A 12,182-nucleotide genomic window follows, 5' to 3' on the forward strand; every position below is an offset into this window, starting at 1 on the left:
TCTATCCTGGCTGTTTTCCTGAAACCGAAGGAGATTTGCTTGGCCTGCCAGAGCTATTGCAATCCCAACGTGGGCTAGGCAAAGGAAGACCAGACTAGCACGCTCTTGCTGATTAGACAACTTGATTTACTCAAGTAAGCACAAGGCATGCTTTGCCGCCAAGCAGGAAGCCGCCTGCGCTGACAGAAACCAGCGGCTACCGTTTCCCTCTCGCCTGGCAAGAGGGCTCCTGGCTTGCTCAGACGCCAAACTCAGCCAGCACTTCCACATTTATATTAAGCCACGACATATGCGAGCACAGATCTTGAAAGCCTCCGTGTTGGAGCAACACAGGGGGAAATTAGGCCTGCTCAGAGAAACAGCACAGCTGGTGTTTACTACAAACTCAGTGCTGAACAATGAAAAATCTGCAAGGGTCATAATACTGCACACGTGGCCCAGAAGAACTTGCACCCCATGAGAAGGGGTTTTTCTAAAAGAGTTTCATCAAAGAGTACCAGCACCGAAGTCTGAAGCAGGTCCTGAACAAGACGGTGGTGTCAGGCAGGATGCATGTGTGAGCTCTTGCCGGGGGTGGGCACTGCAAACATGCAATACGAGCCCCCACCCCGCAAAAGCCAATGAACACACCTAAACAGACTAGAACATCACATGACAAGAGCAACCCCTTGCAAGAGCTTCCAGCTCAGCCCTGCCTCTTTAGTCTGAGCAACACTCAGCTCACCGTGGCTCGCTGCCAAATATTTCCTGCCTCACTTTTTATCTGTGCCTCATCCTGTTCCTTTTTACTGAATGCCAGTTGACCTAGCATTAGCCCAGTGTGATGTTTCTCCACAAGTGCTAGGGGAATACATGCTTTTTCTTTCTCTGCTCTGCTCCCCCAAACTCAAAATGCTATTAAGCTGTTTTTCAAAAGCGAGACAGAAGCACAGCACAGCTACAATTAACGTCAACAGGGAAAAGCGGGTGATATGGAGAAAATATCGACTGGAAATACCACCGAGACCTCCCAAGCAAACTATCAAGACACTCCACAAAACTCTTTATTTTCAGACTAGAGCAGACAGTGTGCAAGATTTTGTTGCTGTTGTTGTTCCAATGCCCAATGATGGAGTGGACAGCCTGGGTAGTAACAGAATGCTATGGTTCAGTTCAACATTGACAGAAAACTACGGTTTCCTGCTATGTGAATGAACCATGGTTATGTCACGGGGCCGCCAGGGAGTGTCCTGGAGCCGAGCTCAGAGGCGGAAGGGCTCCAGGACGCTAGAGAGCCTCAGCGACACCTGAGCAGTCAGAGTACGTCCTCAGAGAGCGACAGGCAGGAAGCGAGCCCAGAGGCGAAGGGGCTCACAGACGCTAAGGAGCCTCAGCGACACCTGAGCAGTTATGGCATGGAGGGGGAGGTGGTGACAGCTCCTCCAGCAACAGAGCGCAGGAGTCTGAAAGGATGAGACGAAAGGCGGAGACTCGGGGTTCCCAGGCTGCTCTGCTGGAGGCGAAGCTGTAAAGCCTCACTTCCTGGATCTGAGAGCGATGGGTCGGATGCGTGAATTATGAGCGGTGTCTTGTACATACGTATATAATAAAGGACTGTAAATATATCTCTGACTGAGCAGAGACATTTCTTGCGGAAGGCTTCTATAAGCACCCTTACAGGTGAGCTTTGAGCTTGTGCGCCCCCCCCCCACTTCCCTCTTTCATCTCCAGGAGTAAGACGATTCTTCTTCTATCAGAACAACAAACATAAGAAGAGCCTGTTGGCTCAGGCAAATGCCCCATCAAGTCCACCATCGGTTTCTCAGTGGCCACCTAGATGACCGTGGGAAACCCGGAAGCAGGACCCAAGCAGGACGACACTCTTGTCTCCTGTGAAAGAGAAGCACTGCCGTCTCCAACTGTGGAGGCATTACAGCTAGGAGCCATCAGCAGATCTCTCCTGCATAATTTTTTCTAATCGTCTTTTATAAAAAAAATATGTGTATAATACATTTATCTTGACATCCAAACTGGGGGAACCCATGGGAAACATAGGGAACTGTGACTAGTTTAAAATCTGAAGCAGAAGCCTCTAAACTCCCCTGACATGTGGAAGATATATATTTGGGGGGGGGGGGTAGGTGTGAACACAAAAGCCCAAGCAGGCTCATTCATGTAGAGGGGAACGATGACTGCCTGTTATGCCTAAGGGCCAATGGAGGGTGGCCTTTTCCTACTGGAGGCTGCCTGAACTGTTTGCTCATCAGAGGCTCTCCTCCAGGTCCTCCCATCACCTAAAGCGAGGTGGTGGGTGCCCAGGAAGAAGAATATTTCCACCGTGGTGCCTTGCATTAGTAACACCTACCCCAGAGCAGCTCACCTGATGCCTCTTCAGCAGAAGGAAGAGGTTCTTTTTCAGCTGCCTGGCCACTGCAGCGTATTTTAAGAGCATGTTTTATTTTCCTTTTTATAGCTCTGCTGGATTTTATGAGTGCTACCCTTTTGCACTTTTAACGTTTTATATAGAGATTTCATTACAGTTTCTTCATATAAACTGTACATCACTCAGCAGCCTTTGCGATGAAGAACCGCCGATAGATAATATTAAACCAATTCCAATATACATGTAAGCAGCTTTGAGACACAACCTAAGGCTCCGTACAACAAGATTACAAAGGCCTCATCACATCTGGAAACCAAGCCTTATGAGGAATGGTTTAGGGAGGTGGGTATGTTTAAGCCTGGAGAAGGGGAGACTGAGAGGAGATACGATTCAAATATCTAAAGGGCTGTCACATGGATGATGGAGCCAACTTGTTTTCTCCTGCTCCAGAGGGTAGGACTCAAACCAATGAATTTAAGTTACAAAAAGGGGAGATTCCAACTAAATATCAGAAGAGCTTTCAGATGGTAACGGTGATCGACAGTGGAACAGACTCCCTCTGAAGGTGGTGGATTCTCCTTCATGGAAGGTTTTTAGGCCATCTGTCATGGATGCCTTGCAGGGGGGTTAGACTAATGACCCTGGGGTCCTTTCCAAATCTACAATTCTATTTTTGTATGATTGATTCCTTTCAGGTCCATCCACAGCTTTGCAACAAAACACCACCAACAATTCTATAGCCATACAGGTTTTACTTATTGCTTATTATTATTATTTTATTAAATTTATGTACCACCCTTCATCAACAGATCTCAGGGCAGTTTGGAATAAAATTCAAGATAAAACACAATAATTAAACCAAAACCACAAAACAATAACCCTCCCCCTTCCCACAGGCACATGTAAATGCCTGTAGGATATTAATCAGCCAAACGCTCGAAGAGGAATGTTTTTGCCTGGCGCCTAAAAATATATAATGAAGGTGCCAGGCGAACCTCCCTGGGGGAGAGCATTTCACAAATGGGGAGCCACTGCAGAAAAGGATCCGCTCTCTACTCAACAGCATTGTTCTATACAAGAAATCACCCAGAAACATATTAACTCAATTTAAGTCAGAAACTAGGTACCACTTCAAATGTCACCCAGCAGCCTCCTCTTCTCTACATTCCCCACTATCAAAATCCCCCCGATTTCCCCCCCACTCAAAATTTCTTACCTCAAGTAGCAGCAGAGTCTCCTGTTCTGTCCATTCTCGCCCAGCGCTAGCACTTTTGCTCTGTATGAAGGAGGAGGGAAACAGTTTACTCATGTGCAGTTTACTCATGTACCCAGTGCACAGGTGAGTATGGCTATTATTGCCAAGAGGTGGGATTTGTTCCATCACAGGTGTGTTACTTGTTGGAAGGGGCCTCCCTAAACACAGACAAGCACTAGTGATGCATGCCATGTCAAAGGAGAACCTGATAAACTCTTGCAAGTTTCATCAGCATTATTATTATTACAGGTGGGTAGCCGTGTTGGTCTGCCATAGTCAAAACAAAATCGAAAATTCTTTCTAGTAGCACCTCAGTTGGTCTCTAAGGTGCTACTAGAAAGAATTTTCGATTATTATTATTATTATTATTATTATTATTATTATTATTATTATTATTATTATTTCATTATTTATATGCCACCCATCAGCCACTCTGGGCTGCTTCCAGCAATCAATCAATCAATCAATCTACACACACACAAAATAGAAAATCAAACTTTAAAAACTTCCTTATATAGGGTTGCCTTCAGATATTTTCTAAGAGTCATATAGTTGTTTATTCGTTTGACATCTGATGGGAGGGCGTTCCACAGGGCAGGCGCCACTACTGAGAAAGATGACTGCTGCTCCTTGGGGCAGCCTGACTCAGCAGTTGAGGCAAGAATCCCCGAAGCAATCAACACTCGCTCAGTAGGAAATCTGATCAGAATAGAGGGTTAACTATTTCTAAGGTTACGGACCTGTGTAATGGAAGAAGTGGTGCATGTAGGTACTTTCCCTTTAAGACAATGTTCGAACAGGTGAGGTAAAGTGCAAGAGCTCTCCTTTTAGCAACAGCCTACAAAGGAGAATAGTCCCGTGGGGTGGGGAGGAAGGATTGCAGAGCAGGAAAGGAGGTGAAATGACCCTCATACAACACCCTGCACTGGTACTAGGATATGGCTGCTAATTCAAATACCAAGAGTAGATTAGCCTACTATCATCCCAATTCTCTGCAACTAAAGAGATAACAGGAATGCACAACCTGCGTCAAATTTTAATAAATACAACATGCTAGCAAGGACTGCGTTCAAGTGATTGAGACAAGCTCAGCTAAATAAATGTGCCCCAGTACAGGGGAAGGCTAACACGCCTTGCCCCAACATCTGCTTGTCTTCCTCCTCCCAATCTCCAAATATGGCAATCAAAAGCAATGCTTAGAACGTCCATTAAATCTCCCAGAATTCTCTACAGGTGCTCATAAATATTTAGCACTCTAGGAAATTATCACCCCAGCCTTAAAATTAGCATCAATTCTTGTTGCTAAAAAAAAAGCCAAAAAAGGATCAATGGGTGTGTGTGTGTGTGTGAGTGAGAGAGAGAGAGAGAGAGAAACAGCTGTTCTGAACCAAACATACAGCATTTATAAAGATTTGACTATGTAGAAGTTCTTTGCCTGGTACGCAAATATCACAGGAGCACAGGTCTGAATATTTAATGACAGCAATGTATTTCTATTGAGCTATAATAAGCAGAGGGCAACAAGGAAATTCCTGCATCGTAAGAACATCCCTGCTGGATCAGGCCCATCTAGCCAGGTACCTCCTTCTCAGTGGCTGGCCAGATGCCGTAATAAGGATCCCTCAAGGAGGAATCAAGTGAAACAGCATCCTCCTGCAGCTGCTGGAATTCAGAGGCATACTGCCTCCGATACTGGTCCAAGTTGGTGGTCATTACTACATCTTTTGGTAGCAAATTCCATAGTTTGAACATGTGGTTTGTGAAGAAGTACATCTGACTAGAATCTCCCAACATTCAGGTGCCTCCAGGAACCCCATGACCAGGAGGAGAGTGCAAGAGCCCACTAACAACTCCCAGGAACAGGCATTCAGGGGCATGCTGGCTTACATAGCCTTGACTACTAAGTCGCTGATGGGGTGGCCCAAGACACAGAAACCGTAACCGCTGCGACACAAGGGGGGCAGGCGGGGGTCTAGAAAGGAGAGAGAATATCTAGCGCCTTGCCTTTGCTAATGTTTTCTTTGAGTATATGTCTGTACGAAGCCCAAAGTTCTGCAGGTCAGTAGGTTTATCCTTGTTTTTCTCTGGAAAATTCAACATCTGCTGAGCAGCTGGGATCTGGGTAAAGAAATGTAAAAAGGATGAGAGCAGGAGGGAGGATACGAAAGCATCAGAACAGCTATATTAAACAGCCTACGGAATGTTAAAAACGTGCTATTTAGAGTAGATGCTACTACTACCACCACCACTGCTTAAGAATGCTCTAGAGGAGAATTTCTCACAGTCTGACAGATTAAGAAAAACAGCTATAGTATCCCTTCTATGACCCATTTGCAGCTCCAGGACCACATGACAACTGTGAATCCCTGCTAGTGTTTGCAAATAGTTTTTTTTAAAAAAGGGACAACTCTCTAAGGTGCTAAAAATCAGGGGTGAAAGAGAATTATATAAAAGTTATTAGCATTTCCCCCTCAGCATCTGGATGGTATCAACTATTTATTTTGGAAAGCTGTTTGCTTGCTACGCATCTGGGCCCCTCTTAATGATATTGTGACCAAATTTTGCACGATGGCCAAGTTCAACAGGCTTTCCTCTATGTCTGGATACCACTGGACACCATTTTGAACAAGGTGGCGGATTGAACCTTCCAAAACCGCACTGATTTTTGGGCCGCTTAGAATTCCCGAGTAACACCAGGAAGGAGGCAGCTGGCAATGGATCTTTACCTGAGGTGTCCGAAGGTGAAGAGGCATGAGTCCCGAGGGAGTGTCAGCAAGCACATTGAAGTGTGGGGTGGGAGGAGGACCCATGGCCATGGGTCGGCTTTCTGGATCCACTTGGTAATTAATAAGCCCCCACTGTTCCAAAAAGGCATGTACCCTAGGAGGTGACATTACAAGAGCGAAAGACTGAATGAAGGAAAAGTTATCAGAATGGGAAAGGCAGTGGGCCAGAAAGAGGGAACATTTCAGAACAGAAGGACTTAACTTCAAGGCCAGTAACTGGGAGCTAGCCCTGAAGCATCTTACAATAGCTCCACACCCACTGAGTTTAAGATCCTGTTCCACCTGCAGCCAAGTAAAGCAAGACTTACCGCATTACTGCACAAACGTCTCCAGTCAAGTTCCTTCTGCAGGCAGTGCTAGTCAAGTACTCTTGAGGGTTTAAGCGATACGTATCAATCATGAAATTGCGGTAAGCCAAGTATCTGGAAAGAAATCCACAGACGTAATATGGATACACTTTCCCACTGTGCATCACTTGAGAATGTTAGGGTCTCTTTAACCGAGAAGGCTATTACGATGCTGAATTTACTCGCCCTTCACCAAAAAGGTCCCAGGGCAGGTTACGGCACAATACTAAAAACAATTTAAAGCAGCTTGCAGTCACAAAGATAAGGTGGTCCCTAAAAATATGCACCCTCAAGTGTCAAAAGCCAGGGTGAACAGATGCCTCTGTGGCGGTGGAGTTCCATAACTTAGGGGCCACCATCGAGAAGGCCCTCCCAGGCTGATGCCAACCCCCCTGCCCCCCAAACCTCTGAGGGTGAAGAAACTACTACAGGAAAGGAGGTGGTTTTTCAGGTAATATTGACGGTTTAATTATGTGGTTGATCATTAACAACCTGTCTGAGGACAGGTCTATAGAGAAGCAAAACAAACACCTTCAATCTCCTTTTCTGAATTGAACAGACAGGCTGACCTATTTCAAACAAAATCCAACCAATTCCTGTTACGTTCAAAACCAAGGCCTGCTTTGACTAGGAACTGAAGCAAAAAAAGGGGGGGGGAGGATGAAGGCTTCAATGTGCAGCTTTTATGCCACGTCTCATCTACTTGGGTGTCCTCGATTTACTAATAGGACACATACCTTTAGCTACAACCCAGGCGTCAGGAGTTTTGAGTTTCAGTTCAGTGGAGCCTTACAGAGGGGCACCAAGGAGGGCGCCTCTGGGGCAGGAAGGTGCCGGCTATTCCAAGGCCACTTCCCTTACGCAGTAAGCCTGAGAGGGTTTCACACATGGAAGAGCAGCTGAGGAAGACCAACTGGGACATCAGCCTGCTTCCTTCCGCACTCTTCCATGGTGAACCGGGTGGGGGGTGGAGACGAGAACAAAAAGCAGAAAAGAAAAAGAAAGGAAAAATTGGGGAGAGAGAACAGCAAACATTAAGAGGAGGGATACAGGATAGAAACTACGGAGCTCAGGAGGCAGAAAAAGATTATCCAACAGCTATTTCCATTATGTAAGGGAAATACATTTCCTCTTTATCTTGTTGGCCCACTTAATGATTCATCTTCTAAACACTTCGTTTTCGCACAGACAAAATAAACCAATGCAAAGTAAAGCCCAGGAGAGCTGTGTCTCTTAGTAGTTTCCTTGGTGCCTCCACCCGCCCCCCCAAAAAAGTGCAGGTTAAAACTACTCTCTTGGATGTAAGCCAGATGCCTGGCAGCAAAACCTCTCAACACTGGCTCCTAGGGAAACAGCCCTCTTTCTCCTGCATTACCGGATTTAAACAGCATCTCAGAACCTACAGCCTCCGGCAAAATATCTTTTATTTGGAGCTCCAACCTCCCCACCCAGAGGGACAGGCCAGGCATAAGAACCCAAAGCCATCCAACTATTGTGTTTTTTTTGGGGGGGGGGGAATCAGGCTTTGGGAGTGAACCCTTGGGAGCACAGAAGCATTGAGGAAGGCTGCTTGGTGCACAATAAGGAATGTCCAGCTCTGTTACACAGGACAGAAAAGGAGACAGTTTGCAGGTATAATTTTAAAAAATGTAATGATCATCCAAAGTGGAAGACAGGGGCAGGTGCCACCCCCTCCCCAAACTCTTGTCTCAAGGGAAAGAAGCCTCAGGGCTCCTGCTTCTATCAAAATTCCAAGCCTCCGGAGTGGATTTTGATGGTGGGAGGAGGGGCTGGAAGAGGACAAAAGAGGAAGCTCTGTTCTGCTCCTGGAGGTCTGTTGGATTGGATATGGCCCAAAACACATAGAATTTCAGCAAACTCCACGTTTCTCCAAACCCTTCTTTCCAACACCAACTTTGTATTTACTTCCATGTCCTTACATCAGGGTTTTTCAACCACTGTTCCGCGGCACACTAGCGTGCCGCGAGATGTTGCCTGGTGTGCCGTGGGAAAAATTGAAAAATTACTTTATATATAGTCAATATAGGCACAGAGTTAAATTTTTTAACATTTTCTAATGGTGGTGTGCCTCGTGATTTTTTTCATGAAACAAGTGTGCCTTTGCCCAAAAAAGGTTGAAAAACACTGCCTTACATTATGCTAGATGCAGACTGCACTCAGCCTTCAAAAAACTGACTTGCCTCTGAGCGAGTTGCTTCTAAAGACCGTTTTCGCAGCACACGGAAAGATCCAAGACGGTTTCCTTGTGCTGTCTCTGACAGGCATGCATGCAGGAAAAGCCGCTTATGGTGCCAGGGAACTGCCAAGCTGAAGAGCAAGTCAACAGCCCCATTGCAAGCCAAGGTTAAGAGATCAGAAATTGTTACATCTGCATCTGGCTGCAACGGCCCTGGGTATATCCCACTGTACCTGTTATAAGCAAAGCGGGGAACACACTACATGCTTACACTGTTCTGCTTTTACTTACATTTCTGGGGTCTTTGATTTGTTTTTCCCATTGAAGAATTCTGGGAGAGCGCGGCGCTCGATTACATGAATACTGTGTCAGGAGGGAAAACGGAATGCGGTCACTGTAGAACATGCCCAGATTCACTCAACACTCTGATCACACACTATGAACTAAGCAGCCACGACTAACAGCACGACATCTATCCAAGACAAGCACCTTTTCTATAAATGTAGCTTTAAGACATTTATTTAACCTTAAGAGTATTCAGATCACTAATACCAAAGGAGGAGGGAATGACATTCTGAATCTACATTTGCAGGAAAATAAGTTTGGAACGAAGTGTAGTATTGGTCACAACTGCAGGAACCCATAGCTTTCTGATTTGCCATTATAGCATTACAATATGTTACAGTCTTAGAGTTGTAGGACAGTCACAATGTCCACAGTAAAGAGAAGTGCTTCCATTACACATTATGGGGTGTAGCAAACAGTCATGTCAAAGCTAAAAAATAAAGAAAACAAGAGTTTCTTTAAAAAAAACCACACACACACACACCCCAACTCAACATATATGGATTTTGAGGTTTCAACTCTGCTCCCAATTCCTTTAACATACAGAGCACTCTTCTGCTTTATCTTCAACACACCACAATGTTCAATGTTCTGGATATAATCCCTTTACCATCAATTGAATTATGAAATGGATTTTCTATTTCAGAGAGCGATCGAAAGGCTAGTTCATTTATTGAAAGATTAGGTCGAAAATAATTGGGTAATGTGAATTTTCTTCCGCAAATTGCTTTAATAGCCTCCAAGAGAGACTGCCATTAACAGAAGTTCCTGACTTGAAGGTCTTCAAATGCATTTACTTTAATTGTCCTCAACTGCCCCCTCTCCCATAATAGAGCTGCATACGGTATACAGAAGGCGTTTCTCCGGATTTAGGCTGGAGCCGAGTGTTAGGACCTTCTCCCTCAAGAGTGCTTGGCCACTGTCTTTTAACACACAGGAACAGAGAAGCAGGCCCTGCTGTATCACACCGGCATCCAGTTTCCCGCGGTGGCAAACCACATTCTCAGGGGAAGCCCAACAGCAGGACATGAAGGCTACAGACCTGAGCATCCTTTACTGATGCTGGTGCTGTGTTAATTTTATTTACGGTACTCAGGTTTTTATTACAAATGTTATTGCCTCATGTTTAAATTGATATAGTGCATTGGAGGCTTTAGGAGGAAAAGTGACTCAAAATTCCCTTTGAATTAAAGGAAAACCCTTCTTCTCTAGCATTAAAAACTGTATATGGAAATGATTAATTGAATTAGCAGGACAGGAACAATGGCGAATACCATCTACACAGCCTATGCTTCTGGAGGAATGTTATCTCTGGCATGTCGTGCCTGACTTGGTTGAAACACAGGATTTAACGTTTAAAAGATTCATCACGGAAATGAAGGGAAACAGGCGGACATGGATGTAAAAATACCTCCTCCTTTTTGGCAACCAAATGACGCAAGTCTCGGAACGGCAATTATACCAGGCCAATTTGCATTCCGTTTGAGGGTAGTGTCTAGCCTAGTTACAAGTGCTTGGGCATGCTTCGGATACGAAAACACTTTCCCCAGACAGCCATTAGACTAGCTGCGTCCACATACGTCAGAGTAAGGCGCTTCAGGGCCGGAAGAATCAGACATGATTTTATTCATATCTACAACTGCATGAGGAAGACGGGTCCCATAGCAGCAAGGAAGGAAAAAAATGTGGAACAAAAAATTAGGGGGCGGGGGTGTTCAGTGTGCCACTCAGTTTTCTTTAAAGGAATTGGGAATAATTTGGTTCTTATTTTTATGTGTAAAAGCTGCCTTGAGGGGTACAAATAAATAAAAATATAATGATAATTAATAATAATAATAATAATAATAATAATAATAATAATAATAATAATAATCACTTCAATGGGACTTTCACTTCTTTTCCTTTCCCCCAGCCCCTCCCTCCCCAGATCGGCTCTGAGGGTCAACAATTCTGGAGCAGATTTTGAGGGTGTGTAGGGGGGGCTGCAGGGAAGTGGAGTGGGGGGAGGAAGTTCCACTGTACGAGCAGCACAGCAGCGATGGATAAAACTCTCAAGTTCCAGGGCCTGACACCTATTACATATTCAGCAGCGATATGGATTTATCTACTGTTTTGGCTGAGAAAATGACCTCAACGCACACATTTAGGACATGCTGCCTTCATTTAGGGAGGAGGGAAGAAGCGGATGGGTGCAAACCACTCTTTATTCCTGCACATCAGAATCCATTCAAAGGGAAGAGAAACAGCTCATCTTGCAACCCAAGCACATCTATCCATCCAACCTGGTTTGAACATCTGTAGTGCCAAATGTTTTATGAGCTCTACAAAGAGGCTTGTTTCACTTATTTAACAGCCCGTCCAGGCAGGAAGCTGCTAACAGCCAGTCTACAGGCTTAAACTGGTCATGGCCCACCCTACTGAGGCAGAAGGCAAGGTTAGTTTTAACTGGCCATACGATTCCTGGGTTGCACCTGGGCCAAGTTATGTAGCATCCAGAACTGTTTGCAACAAATGGTGCATAGAGGCCAGTTTAGCTGAGATAGCTGCAAAATGAAAATATGTGATGTAGAGTGGAAAGGAAGGTTAATGTCAAAGGCTGCAACTTTCAGATTAAGGTAGTTTTTACTCCTGTGAAATACATCACAGGAACATGAGGGCAGGCTAACATGCAAGTGGCTGTCAGCAGACTCTGGACCTGTGACAATTCCCTGGCTCCCCACACCCTAGAACGTACCAGTTATAGTCAAACCAGGATGCATAGCTGGGGATAATGATGTGATTTGTCTGTTCTGTGACATTGTCTTCTCCGGTATCTATCGAGCGGCTCTGGTCACCTTTGTTGGGATCTTCGTCTTCCTGCAGGAGGAAAGATATTGAGTTGTTTGGGAGG

General features: G+C 45.1%; 1 protein-coding gene across 2 annotated transcripts in view; it reads right to left on the bottom strand.

Annotated features, from left to right (window-relative positions):
• SMARCC1 (SWI/SNF related, matrix associated, actin dependent regulator of chromatin subfamily c member 1) overlaps window positions 1-12,182 on the bottom strand; it is an 89,748-nt gene that overhangs the window by 44,137 nt on the left and 33,429 nt on the right. For both annotated transcript variants that reach the window (XM_033166150.1, XM_033166149.1), the window contains 6 exons: window positions 12,027-12,148; window positions 9,239-9,310; window positions 6,712-6,825; window positions 6,344-6,497; window positions 5,622-5,735; window positions 3,579-3,638 (listed from right to left, as the gene is read on the bottom strand). In XM_033166150.1, the coding sequence (XP_033022041.1) occupies window positions 3,579-3,638; window positions 5,622-5,735; window positions 6,344-6,497; window positions 6,712-6,825; window positions 9,239-9,310; window positions 12,027-12,148 (636 nt within the window). The remainder of the gene's footprint in view (window positions 1-3,578; window positions 3,639-5,621; window positions 5,736-6,343; window positions 6,498-6,711; window positions 6,826-9,238; window positions 9,311-12,026; window positions 12,149-12,182) is intronic.

This window comes from Lacerta agilis, chromosome 12 (genome assembly GCF_009819535.1).
Source record: "Lacerta agilis isolate rLacAgi1 chromosome 12, rLacAgi1.pri, whole genome shotgun sequence".
NCBI classification, from domain to species: domain Eukaryota; kingdom Metazoa; phylum Chordata; class Lepidosauria; order Squamata; family Lacertidae; genus Lacerta; species Lacerta agilis.